General features: G+C 39.4%; 9 protein-coding genes across 9 annotated transcripts; 4 read left to right on the top strand and 5 right to left on the bottom strand.

The window, feature by feature from the left end:
* Positions 1 to 15: 15 nt before the first annotated feature.
* nop52 (nucleolar protein Nop52 family Rrp1) lies at positions 16 to 893 on the bottom strand (the record flags this gene model as incomplete). The annotated part of the gene is made up of 4 exons (XM_056181943.1): positions 16 to 235; positions 348 to 639; positions 700 to 807; positions 851 to 893. 4 exons carry the CDS (start codon positions 891 to 893, stop codon positions 16 to 18), a joined length of 663 nt encoding a protein of 220 aa, XP_056038288.1.
* A 507-nt stretch (positions 894 to 1,400) lies between these two features.
* On the bottom strand, positions 1,401 to 2,159 carry mrpl10 (mitochondrial ribosomal protein subunit L15; the record flags this gene model as incomplete). The annotated part of the gene is made up of 1 exon (XM_056181942.1): positions 1,401 to 2,159. The coding sequence occupies one exon, from the start codon at positions 2,157 to 2,159 to the stop codon at positions 1,401 to 1,403; it is 759 nt and encodes a 252-aa protein (XP_056038290.1).
* A 228-nt stretch (positions 2,160 to 2,387) lies between these two features.
* lsm3 (Lsm2-8 complex subunit Lsm3) lies at positions 2,388 to 3,046 on the top strand (the record flags this gene model as incomplete). The annotated part of the gene is made up of 5 exons (XM_056181941.1): positions 2,388 to 2,405; positions 2,444 to 2,536; positions 2,595 to 2,612; positions 2,680 to 2,794; positions 3,009 to 3,046. 5 exons carry the CDS (start codon positions 2,388 to 2,390, stop codon positions 3,044 to 3,046), a joined length of 282 nt encoding a protein of 93 aa, XP_056038289.1.
* A 654-nt stretch (positions 3,047 to 3,700) lies between these two features.
* Positions 3,701 to 5,112, top strand: tuf1 (mitochondrial translation elongation factor EF-Tu Tuf1; the record flags this gene model as incomplete). The annotated part of the gene is made up of 2 exons (XM_056181940.1): positions 3,701 to 3,838; positions 3,928 to 5,112. The coding sequence occupies 2 exons, from the start codon at positions 3,701 to 3,703 to the stop codon at positions 5,110 to 5,112; spliced, it is 1,323 nt and encodes a 440-aa protein (XP_056038407.1).
* A 671-nt stretch (positions 5,113 to 5,783) lies between these two features.
* pib2 (zf-FYVE type zinc finger protein and glutamine sensor Pib2) lies at positions 5,784 to 6,686 on the bottom strand (the record flags this gene model as incomplete). Its single annotated transcript, XM_056181939.1, has 1 exon — positions 5,784 to 6,686. One exon carries the CDS (start codon positions 6,684 to 6,686, stop codon positions 5,784 to 5,786), a length of 903 nt encoding a protein of 300 aa, XP_056038408.1.
* A 1,572-nt stretch (positions 6,687 to 8,258) lies between these two features.
* On the top strand, positions 8,259 to 9,341 carry any1 (arrestin-related substrate adaptor Any1; the record flags this gene model as incomplete). The annotated part of the gene is made up of 1 exon (XM_056181938.1): positions 8,259 to 9,341. The coding sequence occupies one exon, from the start codon at positions 8,259 to 8,261 to the stop codon at positions 9,339 to 9,341; it is 1,083 nt and encodes a 360-aa protein (XP_056038405.1).
* Positions 9,342 to 9,654: 313 nt separating this feature from the next.
* vps38 (phophatidylinositol 3-kinase complex subunit Vps38) lies at positions 9,655 to 11,256 on the bottom strand (the record flags this gene model as incomplete). Its single annotated transcript, XM_056181937.1, has 3 exons — positions 9,655 to 10,662; positions 10,766 to 10,942; positions 11,020 to 11,256. 3 exons carry the CDS (start codon positions 11,254 to 11,256, stop codon positions 9,655 to 9,657), a joined length of 1,422 nt encoding a protein of 473 aa, XP_056038367.1.
* A 222-nt stretch (positions 11,257 to 11,478) lies between these two features.
* mhr1 (mitochondrial ribosomal protein subunit L67) lies at positions 11,479 to 12,039 on the top strand (the record flags this gene model as incomplete). The annotated part of the gene is made up of 1 exon (XM_056181936.1): positions 11,479 to 12,039. One exon carries the CDS (start codon positions 11,479 to 11,481, stop codon positions 12,037 to 12,039), a length of 561 nt encoding a protein of 186 aa, XP_056038403.1.
* A 251-nt stretch (positions 12,040 to 12,290) lies between these two features.
* vhc1 (vacuolar membrane cation-chloride cotransporter Vhc1) lies at positions 12,291 to 15,480 on the bottom strand (the record flags this gene model as incomplete). Its single annotated transcript, XM_056181935.1, has 2 exons — positions 12,291 to 13,699; positions 13,740 to 15,480. The coding sequence occupies 2 exons, from the start codon at positions 15,478 to 15,480 to the stop codon at positions 12,291 to 12,293; spliced, it is 3,150 nt and encodes a 1,049-aa protein (XP_056038404.1).
* Positions 15,481 to 15,643: the final 163 nt, after the last annotated feature.

The following is a 15,643-nucleotide window of genomic DNA, read 5'->3' as shown; positions in this document are numbered from 1 at the left end:
CTTTCCCCCGAACGTTTATGAAGACTCGTCAGCGAGAGTGTATTCTGGAACTCTTTCCAAACGCTTAGGCAGTGTCTTTCTCAAAACAGGATTTTTGGATGTTTTTCCCAACGAATCGAAGGGCAGATACCAATCAGCTTTGGGAACGTCTCCATCAAAAGCCTTTGTTATTTCTTCTGTCCAAATATCTGCTAGATGAAAGAGAACGCCGTTGGGATACGAATAATTACTGGAACTATATAGGTTAGAGAATAGACAATTCTAAAAGAAAATATAAAATGAAGCCGAACAGAACCAAGAAAACGCCTGGTTTACTCGCTTGCTTGGTAGCAAATGACAATACTTACTTGAAGGGAACCGACATCCACATCTCATTGTACTGAGCAATTAACTTTTTCAATGATTCCTCTGAATCACTCCTTGCTTTAATATCCAAAAAAGCAGCAGCACAGAATCTTCGCATCAACATGTAGAATTTGTTCGTGCGCAAAATATCAATCCCTGTCCATTCTCGGCCCATTGTTTCCCAAAAAGTGGCTTGAAACAGCATTCTGTTTTCCACATGTACAATAGAAACCAACCCAGCCAAATTATCGGCAAGTTTCTGTTGGTACAAAGACTTGTCAGACATCCACATGCCTAGTTTTCGTGTTAGTCGACCAAAGTTTTTGAATCAGCGTTAATAAAACATTAACGTACAGTAAAAAAGACCTTTCCATAGTTTTAAGAAATCGAGTCGCTCAAATTTTTTCTTTCGACTCAAAAACTTCTGTAGAGAAGCCAATGCTTCATCTCTGGTTTTCCGATCTTTCTTGTTAGTTGCTTCTTTTGTTTCCTTTTCCTTGCATACCGTTTGCTGCTAATTTCTTGATAAATGGCGAGGATTCAGACATTTTTGATCTTGCTTGCTCTTGCTCCAAACTTCCCTTAGGAAAGAAGTACCCAATATAACCCGCGTTCGAATACCGTATATTGATAAACAAAGAAATACCAACTTTTACGGAAATTCCAGACAAGCTAATTTAATTTCATTCTGCTATATTTTCGTTTCATCGTAAAATGCTTTATAGAAATTACTCGCTCCAGCTGGTTAATTTCACGTTCTGATGATATATTATTATTTAGAATACAAAACAAAGGAAAATCGTCAAAATTCCAAAGCTACATTTATGACAAATGCAAATCATAATGCAATGCAATCTTCTACCCTTATTCATTGTAACAAGATGCATCAGAATACCCATTCGAAACTCTTCTTCAATGAAAAAAAATCAGCCCTATAATCACAATGGGTTCATTAATGGAACATTATGTTGAAAAAGAAAGGAACAGAGCTGAGAAGGCAATGGGGGAAATGCGCGGTTGCTACACTAGCGTATTTTTCAAAATTATTGAAATCTCTATTCTGCCTTTTCATCCGCTGAAGCTTCATAGGGAAATCGTTGATCACCATAATAGTGTTCTCGCAAATTGACATCTGATAAGTACCCGCGGTTTTCTGGATTGGTATAATATAAAATATCTTTTTTGGATGATGGAAGCGATTGGCGAGGAAGCGTGCGGAAACGCTCAGGATGTAGATGGGCGCGAAGTCCTAAAGAATTGAAGTACACTGTTTTCACGGAACCTCCTGCCTTTTCTACGAAATCAATAGCTTCTTTAGTAGCCTTTGTAACTTCGATATGAATTGGGACGTTCAATTCTTCAGCCTTACCGTCTGCTACCAATTCAACGCCATCCTTGATACCTCGACAGCATCGACAGTCTAAAAGCTCCTTCATCATAATTGGTTTGCTGCTATCCAATCTACCGCTCTTAATCCATGCGTGAACCCGGCCAAGACCTAATGGCACGTAGTCTTTGATTTCACTCGTACTTCTTCCAATTTTAGGGAACAACTTGGTAATCGGGGTCTGACCACCCTCGAAACCAGGTTTGATTCTTCTACCGCGTCTCTGACCAGATCCTTTATGTCCGCGAGCACTTGTTTTACCTTTCCCACTAGCAGGTCCACGTCCTACGCGTTTGCTGTTTTTTACATTAGGACGATTATTGAGATCACTCAACAAGCTTAGACCGCGCATCCCCAGCGTTTTGCTTCCCAAAGAAGCGAAGCTTGCTCTCCACATTGGGAGAGCTTTGGCAAAAGAAAGCAGCATTTCTTATTGAAATTGAGTTGCGTTGCTTTCAACTTGCTTTCCTTCCTCTCTTACCGTGATGGAGCTTTAAATAGTGAACTTGAACGAAGGTTAAAATATATCTTCGTTGTCGCCAGAATTCAACAAGACAACATTGTTACCTGCTTCATCCTTCCAGTATGCCTAGCTAACCAAATACCAATAACCGGCGATTGTTAAAAAAATAGAAAAGACCCTTATATTATAAAGATGGAATCTACTCAATCTGTAGGTCAAACGGTTGAAAAACATTCTAATAAGTCTAGGTCGCTGAACCACTGGATTTGGTTCGCCTTTCACTTGACGAAAATGTTTATGTAAAGTTACGAGGAGATCGTGAATTGAATGGACGTCTTCATGTATGTATACGCGATAACAATGAAGGATAAAGACAGGTCGTACTAACTTTGTATTCAGGCTTATGACGAGCATCTGGTATGCATTATGTCGCTTTCATAGGACACAGTTGGAATGGCTCAATAACTTACTGTCATATTTGTAGAATATGGTTCTAGGAGATGCTGAAGAAATAATTACAATTATTGATGAAGAAGAACCCACAGAGGGACAGGCATTCAAAAACATTCGAAAACATTATGAGATGCTTTTTGTTCGTGGTAAGTTTTCGCATCCTATAGCGGGTTTGCTTTGTGGTACTAGAACGAGAAAAAATTTCTTGCCTATGGTCTTTTTCCCCTTCTGCTTTGCAAAAGTCGGCATTTCCTTTTTCCTCCATCTACGGAGGACTTCCAAGGGGAATGCAAACGATACAATCTTGCTTCTTCGACTTTTTTAAAGAAGATTTTCATTTCTCTAACAACTGCTTTCTAGGTGATTCCGTTATCCTCATTGCACCTCCTCGTACCTAAATTTTGAGCTCCCTTCACCTGTACCACTCTGCCTGCAATCTTTTGATCTATTATTATGAATGTGATATGTTATTTCCCATGACATCAGCATGGAGTGTTATGTTTTGCTAGCCTGGGATAAATTTAGTTTTTGGGAAATAATTTATAACTGTCCATTTTTATTTGCCTACCCTCATACACTCAGGCAGACAAAGAAGTTTGATTGGTTTTTGTATTCTTTCAATCTATTTGTACATTTTCAATACCTTTTTCTCGGATTTTATCGAAACCTTCGTGCGTTGAAATCTGTAAGCTACTTTCAGTAGACCTTCCTCTATCCACATAGTTCATCAGCAACACTCGAAACGACATATTTCAATTCTCTTAACTGTTTCCTTTTTCTATTACATCTTCGTCTTCCGTTTGACTAGAAGTTCAGGTAGCATAGATTTCAATTTCCTTTACCAAATTTCGACTGCGTTTTTCTGTTATCAATAATTTTTATTTCTGTATCTCTCTATTTTATTTCTTCAATCCTTTTTTTATTTTATTTTTTATAAAAGTTTTCGACTTCCTTTATCATCGCAATAAAACGCTATTTAACGTCCTCCACAGAGTTCTTTCTATAGCCCTTCCCTGCATCCTTTTGTCCCTCTACCAACACCTCCTCTCATCATGAAGGCAGCAAAAGCAACTTCTTCGTTGCTCTTCCAGGGCTTTCGCCAAAATTGTTCTCGCTTAACCAGATTCCCTTTGGCTACAGGATGTTTTAACAAATTTACAATTCCCTCGCGTTCCTACGCGGACGACAAGGTAGGCTTTACGAACAATTTCAAAGGGATAAACGCCCCATTTCTTTGACTCTTCTCCTTTTTTCGTGTTACTAACTTGTATATTTTTAGGTGTTCATCCGTAAGAAGCCCCATGTTAATATTGGTACCATTGGTCACGTCGATCATGGAAAGACAACATTGACCGCAGCTATCACCAAGGGTTTGGCTCAACTTGGCCAAGCTAGCTTTATGGATTACAGTCAAATTGATAAGGCCCCCGAAGAAAAAGCTCGTGGTATTACCATTTCTTCCGCACACGTAGAATATGAAACTGCCAACAGACATTATGCCCATGTCGATTGTCCTGGTCACGCTGATTATATCAAGAACATGATTACCGGTGCTGCTACCATGGATGGTGCTATTATTGTCGTTTCTGCCACTGATGGTCAAATGCCTCAAACTCGTGAGCACATGCTTCTTGCTCGTCAAGTTGGTGTCAAGGACATTGTTGTCTACATCAACAAGGCTGACATGGTCGAACCTGATATGATTGAACTTGTCGAAATGGAAATGCGTGAACTTTTGTCTGAATACGGCTATGATGGTGATAACACTCCCATCATCAGTGGTAGTGCTCTTTGTGCATTGGAAGGCCGCAATCCCGAAATTGGTCTTCAAAGCATTACCAAACTCATGGATGCTGTTGACAGCTATGTTTCTACTCCTGAAAGAAACGTGGACATGCCTTTCCTCATGGCCATTGAAGACGTCTTTTCAATTTCCGGCCGTGGTACCGTCGTCACCGGTCGTGCTGAACGTGGTACTTTGAAGAAGGGTGCTGAAATCGAACTTGTTGGTTACGGTAGCCACATGAAGACTATCGTCACTGGTATTGAAATGTTTAAGAAACAACTTGACGCTGCCGTTGCCGGTGACAACTGTGGACTTCTTCTCCGTTCCGTTAAGCGTGATGAATTGAAGCGTGGTATGATCGTTGCTGTTCCCGGTACTGTTGCTCCCCACCGTAAATTCCAAGCCTCTTTCTATATTTTGACTAAGGAAGAAGGTGGCCGTCGAACCGGTTTCGTCGACAACTACCGTCCTCAACTTTTCACTCGCACTTCAGACGTTACTGTTGAACTTACACATCCTGATCCCAACGATTCCGACAAGATGATTATGCCCGGTGATAACATTGAATTGGTTTGTAACCTTGTTCACCCTATCGTAATTGAGAAGGGTCAACGCTTTACTGTTCGTGAAGGCAAAAACACCGTCGGTACTGCCCTTATCACTGAAATTTTAGACTGAGTTTTTGAACCAAAAGTTATTCCGTAATTTTTTTGATATACCCGATCAGTCTTGATTAACCAAAAACCTTTTGCAATCCTTTTACCTAATATACAAGAGAATTTTCTACTTACATGAAGTCGTTTGCTTCACATTGTGCATACCAAAACAATAAATTTTATATCATAACTACATTTTTCTCACTATTGTCAAAGTAAGCAATATTTATTCGTAAAATCATCTAGAGAATATTCAATCAAAAAAAAAGGAAAACAAACAAAAAAAAAGGGGATAATCTATAAAACAACAGCAATTAAGCAAATCTCCAACGAATAGGCGAGACTGCAAAATAATCATCATGCCGTTCCTTCTAGGCACACAAACTAATTTAATAAGTGTATACAACAAAACCGACACGAGAAAAGGATAAGACTAACAAGCAAAAAAAAAAAAAATACTGGACCTAAAGCGAGTTTCACGTCACGACGTAAAGAATGAGTTTAGCAATAGATAGCAAGAAGCGAATCAAAAGGGTATGAGACATGAGGGTCGCTTAGTCGCTATTCATTGTACCAACAACCAGGATTTAACAAACAAAAGCATCGTTCGCGAGAGCATGAAAATTATAATAACTCTATGCATACAGAGGCAAAACGAACATTAAAGACAACAATAGTATTCAAACGATCGATTTAAAAGGTACTCCAAACCCAATTATCGGGAACGGTCCCTAATACCAAGCTCTCTGAAGGAAGCTCAGCTTTTCCAGCGTCGACTTTAGGAATAGGGACGGAATTAGAGATTTGTTTGTTTTCAAGGACAGATTCAGCATGGGGTTCAGTTCCTACAATGACGTTCGAAGGAGAACCCAACTCAATAGATTGTCTCCATTTCAGGTAATCGTAGAAACAAGATACACAAGCTCTAAAAAGCTTCAAAGCAGATAAAGAGAAACGAACGTCAAATGTTAATGGAATTGAGCGATTACAATGAGCAGAGCAAAACACATCACCACAACAACGACAATGATGCCTTCTTTCAAAGAGACCGAAACGAGCACTACAAGAAGGAAACGCACAGATAATTGCTTCAGAATCCGGTTTCCAATGATCTTTCGGTAAACCAGTTTCTTTAGAAGAGCTAGTGCTGGGGGGAGGGGTATTAGAATAACACGGAGGGGTGACAGGAGCCGGCAATGAATGCGTGTTGGCGTTTTGTAGAACGGACTTTGTGAGATTTGTCGAACGATGGCGAGAAAGATTCGTCGAAGCACTCGGAGTGTCTGATTGCTCCTGTTTTGAATGGCGAGAAGCTGGAGTCGAAGCCCGAGTACCCAAGGCCGGAGATGCGGGAAAAGGATTATTACTAGCGTGCTTTAAAGGGAGGGCAGGTCGTTCAGAAGTCATGGAATTAGCATCAAAATTAGAGTGTACATTAGGTACAGCAGACTGAACGGCAGACGTAGCTTGTCGAGTAGGAGCTTCAATTAATTCGTAAGAGGGTCGGACTCGATTCGTGTAGGGAGAAGAACCAGAGCAAATTTGAAAACGCGCAGCCGAAGCAGAGTGCACGTTTGAGGATTGAACGGTAGTCATAGCTCGTTCTCAGGTCAAGAAAACAACCAGCACAAAAATAAAAAAGAAATAGTTGTCGAAGGGATTTTTTTTAAGAAAAAAAAAAAGAAAAAAAAAAAGTAAAATTAAATCAAAGGAATAGATAAAAAAAGAAAACCACCAAACTTCCAGCAGTTATCTTTCATAAAATTAAAAGCAATAATTAGATAAATTAAATAGTAGGGGGAACGGGGTAAAAAAATATAAAAGTAATAAACAAAAGGGAAATCTAAATATAATTTATAGATTCAAAGCAATGTTAAATAGCCTAAAGAAACTCAATTCAACGGCGAAAGGAAGGGGAACTCAGAAGAAAGAGTCCCCAGAGCAGCGTAAAACCAACAAATTTTATTTCAAAAATTACGCGTTTCGTTCCTGTTGAATCCAACACAAATGCAACGCTGTATATCCAAATCAATTGCTTCCAAACAGAATCTTATCAAACAAGCCTCTGCGACGATGGTTCTTCAGTATTTAAGTCTTGAATTAAAGTTTTTAAAGTATTATGCCAATGTATTTCAACGGTAAAAAGGAGGGATCCTGGAGCAATGGTAGTGGCAATGTTTTAGGCAGAGGATAAGTAGAAATTAGGAAGAGTGTGGTTGGTTTATGTTGAAGGCCACTTTCCTCCAGCAAAGTTAGCGAAGTGTTTTGTGAAGCAATGTGGCTTCGCTATTCACAAATACAATTATAGAACGAGTAGCGGTAAAATAGGTACAAAAAAACAACGATGCTTAATGATTTACAGAGCATATCGGTATATGATTTTATGCAACTGTAGTGTCTAAGAATTTTTTTCTTTCCGCAGACAACAAGCTTCAGGAAGATTGAGGAATCGCGGTTTAACTTGTTGTGGAAATCTATCCGCTCATAAGGACTCCGTTTCTTTAAAGGTTGTTGATCGTTTGTGATCTTCAAAAGTCTTGACGTTTTACGCGATCGTTTTTGTTGGAAAAATTAAACGAAGCGGTCTGTGAAACTTTCATTCTTAGCGTATTTTTGTTTTTCACTGATAGCAGGTCTTCAGTACGTTTATCAGCCTTCTCGGCGCTTATTCGAAAAACAAAAACAAAAAGAAATTAAACGGCGTTGGCTGGAAAGCTCTTTTGACTTGACGGTGCATGTTTTTCTGTGTTGATTCCTAGACCGGCAGGTCCAATACAAAACCGTCGGTTCTATTGAAAAGTTATTACACCAATATTCTATTCATTTTCTTTTTGTCGTTTTTGCTTTTTTTTGTGTGTTCTTCGAACTCTCCAAAATTTTCTTCGCTATAGTTGGACGCTATTTCACATTTTCCCTCCAGATTGTCTAATTTTGATTATATGTCGACAATTATTGATCTATGCACTTTCTTTCTATTCTATTCACTCAAAAGTATTCCTTCATCCTTGAGTGTAGATACGCCATACCGTTTTAGTAATTTCTTTTTTTCTCTATTTTATTTGCGTCTCTTCTAAGCTTTGCAATCTCTCACTACTTCTCCAGAGTCATCCTGCTTCTTGTTTTTTTTTTTTTTTTTTTGATTCCGATTTCCTTAATCCATCCTTCTTCATGCCTTTAAAACTGTCTCTCCCTCGTTCGTCCAGCCATGCTCGCGAATCCCATTGCCAAATGGATGTTCGGATGGAGTCTCCTCCTCTCGTCCTCTTGGGCCCCCCAGAGACTTCCACCGGCGCCTTGGCTTCGGGAATATTTAAACTCACAATCCTTCATCAACCGTTTGTTCATGTTCACTCATTAAAACTTCAGTTGAAGCAGAAAATCTCCGTTCATCATCCCCCCGTATCTCATTGCTCTGATTGTGGAGGCTCAATAGAAGTGTTACAAGAATGGGTGTTTATTTCAAATGCAAAATTTCCAAGCGGAACACAGTTTTGGCCGTTTAGTTGGCTTTTTCCTGGTACGCTGCCTGCCACACTTTCTACACGACACATTAGTGTCGAATATTACTTGGAGGCTATGTTTTGCTATGCAACTCCAGATGGAGGCCTTTCTCCTTATAAACCTGAAATTATGAAATATCCCTTAGAACTTAAAAGAGCCTTTGTTCCTGGCTCAGATACCATCCACAAGCGAATTTTCCCCCCAACCGATCTTGTTGCCAATATTACCATGTCGAGTATCCTGCATCCTCACACAGTTGCCCTCATGGAAATCACTATGACTGGCTTTTTACAGACTGATGGGAGCGAATGGGGAGTCACTAGGGTTACTTGGCGTCTAGAAGAACACTTAAATTATACCCCCAAACCTTGTGATCGTCATAAAGAAACTATTCGATTTCGTACTGTCCAAGAGAAAAAAATCCTTAGTGCCCAAGATTTGCAATCGGGGTGGAAATTCGTTGATCATCAATTCTTTTTGACTTGCCAAATTAACGCTGCTGCATTCCGGGAACCTACTTGTGATGCAGAACTTTCTGGTCGATTTAATCTGAAAATCTCTCACTACCTAATCATCGAAGCTATTGTCAATCGACGAAAGGGAGCAACAAGTAATATTGGAAATGCTCGTATCTTGCGAGTGTCCATTCCTCAACCCCTAACAAGCCCTGCTGGTTTGGGCATTAGCTGGGATGAAGAATGTCCTCCGATTTTTGAAAGCGTAGGGCCAGCTCCTCCAGCTTATTGTTGAAACAATTTAGTATTTTGTTTCAGACTACTTAGAAAGTTTTTTAAAAGTTTTTGTTTCTAATTATTCGATTTAATTGTTTTACGATACGTTGGAGTGGGTATTTTACTAAACTCATTAATCAATAATACTGTCTCTTTCTGTCCTTTTTTCTTCACGATGAAAGCTTACTTTGATTTCAATCAATGCTTTCGCTTGGTTACATTATCGTTTTTATCAAACTAATTATGGAAAAATAAATGAACATGAGGGTAATAAATTAAAAGGGGGTACACACGTAGTTGGGAAAGCTGTCTTCTAATGAGACAGGAAAAAATTATAAAACAGACGTAACTTGTACAAAAGAAAGATGCTGTCCGGAAAGAACGAACTGTAGAAGCTTTTCACAGTTAGCCATTATATTTGAGGGTTGATCGTTAGGTAAACCATAATGAGCTAAAAGGAATATCATATTTTGGTTAAGTAGATAGAGAGCATGCTGAAATGCGTGGAGAGCTCGTGCAGCAGGATATAAAGGAAAGGAACGGTTCATTAAGTCCGGAGAAAGAGGATCTAATATCGTTGATCTTGAACTCATTGGCGAGACAGGATAAGGAAAGTCGTACTCCAAATATTGAGAAATATTGAATGTTAAGTGGGCCAGAAAGCCTATTGCAGCAGCCAATTCAGCCGGAGGAACTGAATTTGGAAGCAGAGAAAATCGAAGATTACGGATTGTAAATAAGCGCACCTGATCATCAATTGTCTGAATAGGATAAACAGCACAAAGCTGTTTGATATGAGATCGGGTCGCGTGAGCAATGAGAACCCGAACTTGCAAATTTGTTTCCCACTGCGCTTTTACTTGAGCATAAGCTTCCTGATACCGATCGTCCTGCTGCTTTAAGAATGCCTGATGCACGTTCAATTGAGAGTGCATTTGTGCAACTTGGTCTTTTTTCTTTTCAAAATCATCTCTTAGTTTGTGAAATGCAAATAAATACTTAGAAAGGCGGTGTTGCAACTGAGAGTGAAAAAAAAGCCTTTTACTATAGGTAGACTTTACACTATGGCTTTGTCTTAGAACCTGAGTCTCATCCGTAACTAAATCTTTACGAATTTTCTTTTGTGTAAGCTCAAGCTCATTTATACATTGGGAGAGATTGAGGATACGTAGTAAGGCCTGTGATGAATACGCATCTTTCCGCCGATCCAAGGATAATGCGGACATACTTTTATGAAAACTCTCTTTGGTATCATCAATTTGCTGGTCCGTATAAACATACACGCCGTCTGCAAAGTCGCATACTAGGCCATTGCGAATTTCGCATACAGCGGAAATAGGCTAAACATTAGTAAATGACCTTACAACTAGTTGAAAGAAACGAACGATAGTCATAGTGAAGAGGTTTTATGAGATATTGTCGATTCTTTTTCATTCTACTTACATCATTGCCGATCCGCAGAAAATCTCGACGTCCTCTTTGAATCTTCCATTCTCGATGCAGATGAAAGGGTCCCTCAGCGTTCGATGAGCACCAGCTTCGAAGAGTAAACGAAGAGGGATTTTGATATTTCTGGAAAACCTTACGGCGTACCTTCTCGTCTATATAAAAAACGTGGTTCTACAGATAGAAGAAGTTAGAAAAACCTAGTTATTTTTTTACGTTGAAAAAAAAAAAACCAAATAAACACTACTTACTGCGTTTTCGCTACATTCAGAAATATAAACAGGTAGACTCACACATGGAATATGAATTGACAAAAAGACATAAAGCATTCCTTGTGAAATTGCATACTTTAACTGCTCTTGACGCTTCCATAAATCCTGCGCACTGTCTATTGTCAAAGCATGCAAAGTACGCTGATCCTGAATGTTTCTTATTTGAACTGATTTAAGCACCGAAACTCGGAAATTTCCTTGCCCATCATGAAACATTCTAACATGGCTAAAAAACTCCTACGTTTTTCGTTACAATTGAGATATGCTCTTACCAAACTTTCTGTTTTATTTTTACTAACAACCTTGTGTATCGGAGAACTCGGTGACCTAACGTCTAACGCCGGAAATTGTTACCGAAGATTCACAGAATGCATTAGACTCGATTCGCATCTTGTTAAGACAGTGCGCGTACCTAGCAGGCCGTAAGAAACCTCAAAAATGAATTTTGTACCCAAATCCCTGTATTTATTTCGACATATACAATCAAACCAAGTTTTGTGTTCCATGAAACAGGTTTTGAAGCCAACACAATTGTTTCAATTACCATTCGCAAGGAAAGAACAAGGAACAGCTCCTTATGGAATGCGCCCTGCAAGGATTCGAAAGGATCACTGGGTTCCAATTTTGAAGGCGGATTTCGAAAATGATCAAGTTGTTACATCTGTGGTGTCTAAATTACTCAATTATCGTCGATATCGGTCCGTTCAACCATTAAGCAAGGAATTTTTGGCTATGCCCGTATCTCAAAGAAACCGTTTATTGATGCAACAACAGGTCCCCAACACAATTGCTGATTTGGCCGACATTCTTAGAAACAAAGAACTTTCAAATGGATCCGTCAATATTCAGTGGAAAGATCAGACAGACAGTGAATATGCGGATTGGCCTGAATCTGTTAAAATGGACTCCAAACGAATTACAACCACACGCGGTTTCCGGCCCTCGTACCCTTCCTCTTCTTCTGCTATCAAAAGCATCGACACAACGGCAAATGCCTAATGACTTTCCGTGCTCCACATACACTTGCAAAAATATCGATTTTTTTCCTCTTTCTATCTTGTTGTGTTCTATTTCATATACCTTTTATTTTTCCCATCTCTACCCTTTTTCGTTTTGGACTTGACCCTACCAGCCTTTTATGTTTTCTACATACATGTCCAGTTACCCTGTTTACGTAGGAAAATAAAAAATAAATAATTAATTCATGAATAAATATAGTACAGCGTTCCAGTACAAATCAGCCAAAAAATCTATAGTGCCGTTGTAATAGTAAGGCTTTTAGAATGGATTAATCCACAAGGAGGTAGGCCCTTCATGAAGATAAGCAAATCATCCACGTACTGTTCTGACTTAGTAAAATTCTGATATGTTTTGGCATGAGGTGCAGGTAAAACAGTAAACAGTACCGCCGTCTCTTTTGTGTGCTCCTTGATCATTTCATTCATAATAATATACTGGGCTCTTGAAGAAAGATCATTAAAGGTAAAATTAGCGTCCATATCTGGACTTTCTTTTTGATTTTCCATGCTTTGGTCATCGCTGGAATTGGATGATTGCGATCGTACATCATAAGGTGTCTCAAGGGTATTATCAGAGTAATATCGATGAGCTTTAGGAGGTGCGCCGTCTTCATCGTCCACGGAGGAAGGTTGACTAAAAGGGTGAGCTTGTTTTAGGGATTGACCAAGTCGGAAACTTAAAGGAATGCTCAACGGTGGAGCACTTCGTTGTCGAGCACTAGATGGCCCAAAACTAAAATCAGATTGTTTGCGATGGATTATGTTATTCCTCGAGAAAGCCGTCGAATTATTGCGGTGTCGTGAAAGATCATTCCACCATGGATCATCGTTCAGCATGACTTCGATATCGGCAGATTTTTCAGGTGAAATGGGCTCATTCTTTAAAATATACCTATAAGCATCCAAATTGCTCAAAGAAAGACATAAGACTTTCACTTCAGCTTTCATCCGGAATGTCTCTAGCAATTGTTCCAAACTTCGTTTTTCAGCTTCAATTTCATTTTCGTGCTCAACAATAGTAAGCAGCCGTAATGTGCATCCTTGTTTCCACTCGGGTGATGTGTGTAATATCCAGCTTAATTGGAAAACCATTGTGTAAGTCTCTAAATTTGTAGCATACAAAGGCCTCGTTCTATTCGTATGTGACTCCAAATTTGATGCCATGTGCACGGGAAACATATCAATGTATCGTTTTGTTCCCTTTGTCTGGGGCCATTGCAGTCGATCAAATCCATAAGTCACCATCACATCAACAAGACCGGCAAGAATGTCTTCCAAAATCTGAACCCACTTGACTGGTAAAATCGCATGCTCAGCAATGTGGGAATCCGACATATCTCTCATACTTGAAGAGTCGTCATCATCTTTAAGGGCTTTGTGTTTGGCCGCATCAACCTTTTTGTATCTTGTATTAATAAAAGTAAGTACGGCAATATTCGGGCGTATACCACCCAGCCCAGCGGATGAAATAAGGCCACGAATCCCCCATACTTCGTCGGGTGCAACAGTAAGATCAACAAACCCTTTGATATCTCTCTTAAGTATGAACTCGTGCCAAAGTTGCTGCTGCTTTCGCAATTCTTCCATACTGGCTTGAAAATCCTTAGAGACAATTACATGCCCTAAAATGTAAAGAGACCCTGGAAGGTTAGTATATTTAAGAACTGTGTATCAACTTACCTTTTTTTAAAGAATTGCAAAAACGGATTATATTCTCTGAGCGGTTTGGATTGTTAACGAGCAATAGAATCTGTGGGCGCCAATACTTTATATTCTCTTTTGTTTTGTTGGTATGCAGAAGATATTTTCGAAGTTGGTGATAAATTATTCCTTGCGAAACATCTCCCCAGTTTTTCGGAGGACTTGTGAAGTAAATGACAAAGATTAGTAATCCTGCAATTAAGAATGAGGCAAACGCGTTTATTCGGTCAATATAAAACATGATACCAAATGACAAAGCGCAGCCGAATCCGGTAGTAAACCGATTGAAAAATGAAAAGGTAGGACGAAAGTTGGGAGTGCTGCTCAATCTTAATAATAGACAGGCCAGGTTAATAAATCCAAAGGTCAAGAGAAAAGTCATTGTTATCATTGAAGAAAGCATGTTTATGTCCCAGTAAAGACTAAGTTGAGTAATCGCATACGTTAGGAAGATGGCTCGAAACGGTATGTCTTGTTGTTCAGATCCTTTGGCAAATAAAAATAAGCCAGGAATCAGGTCGTCACGGGCGATAGCTTGAAGTAACTTAGCGGCGCCGAATATACCCATAAAAGAACTAAACGCTCCACTAGCTAGTATGCCCGAAATAATAAGTAAAGGATGCAAACTAATATGTTCAAGCACTTCCATGTCAAACAAAAGACCGGATCGAGTAACGGATGCACCGATGCAAAGAATAACAGTAAGGTATAAAAGGAATGTCGTGAACAGAGAAGTAAGGGTTCCTTTGGGGATTGCACGAGAAGGAGCCTTCAGATCACCGGACATACTCGCGCCAGCTAATAAACCAGCAGTCGCAGGAAAGAAAACACCGAAGGTACTTTTAAATGATTCTTGGAGATTTGAATTCAAGTCTTTTGTATAGGATGAACGAAGGTTCTCAACAAAGGTAGATAACTTTAAACCTGTAAAATAAAGATCTAGACTAGGATTCTTGAATGGGCGGACTAACATAGCTGAAATGGGGATGGATATGGTAGAGAGGATAATGAGTATAAACAGTGCATTCGATGCTCTTGCGAATGTCGCAGAACCTAAGCAACACAAACTGCAACAAAGGATTAACACGACAGTAGTATAAGCAAAGTTCCACCAAAATCCTTCTGGAATAAGTTTAAGAATCGTGCCAGAATTTTTTCCAACCAAACCAATCACAGGCTCGACAAATCCGGAAATGTTCATACCAGTATTCAAAATTTGACCAACGAAAAAAATGAAGCCGATGGAACCACCCATTTCAGGACCAATAGACCTAGAAACAGCATAGTATGCACCACCGCCTCGTACCATACCATTTGTGCAGATTGCTGATATCGACAAACTTGTGAGAAATCCTATGGTGTAACTGATAACAAGCATCAGCAATGTCTTTAAAACTCCTGCTTCTCCTACGATCCATGGAAACCGCAAATAAAGTAAAATAGATAAGACGTTTAAAGTGGTAGGTATAAAACAGCCTTCGAAAGTTCCTAGCTTTACTGCATCTCCAGACTGTTCATTTTCCGCAACAGTAACACTTCTTGATAATGGAGGTAAGTCTGAGATATTGAGACTGTTATAATTCTCCGGTGGTTCTTGCAGTAAAGGATTTGACGATTCCAAGTTCTCTTGAGTTTCCCAAAAATGTCGAGCACTTCTTCGCGAGAGCTGATCCGATAGAAAATCGATTACTTGAGTGGATTTCGTCAATAACCTTGCCATTGTGTTGACTATAGCAGGTGCTAAAGACCAAATTTAAAGAAGAATGTATAAATTAAATCCACGTCTCAGACAGATACTTGTACTCTACGTTGGTATGCTGATACTTTGAGATATTGTGGTAGGACAGCTGAACAGTGATCTCTGCGAGGCGGTTTCGCAGTCT

This window comes from Schizosaccharomyces osmophilus, chromosome 2 (assembly GCF_027921745.1).
Source record: "Schizosaccharomyces osmophilus chromosome 2, complete sequence".
NCBI lineage: Eukaryota > Fungi > Ascomycota > Schizosaccharomycetes > Schizosaccharomycetales > Schizosaccharomycetaceae > Schizosaccharomyces > Schizosaccharomyces osmophilus.
This window is presented reverse-complemented; position numbering and strand designations above follow the sequence as displayed.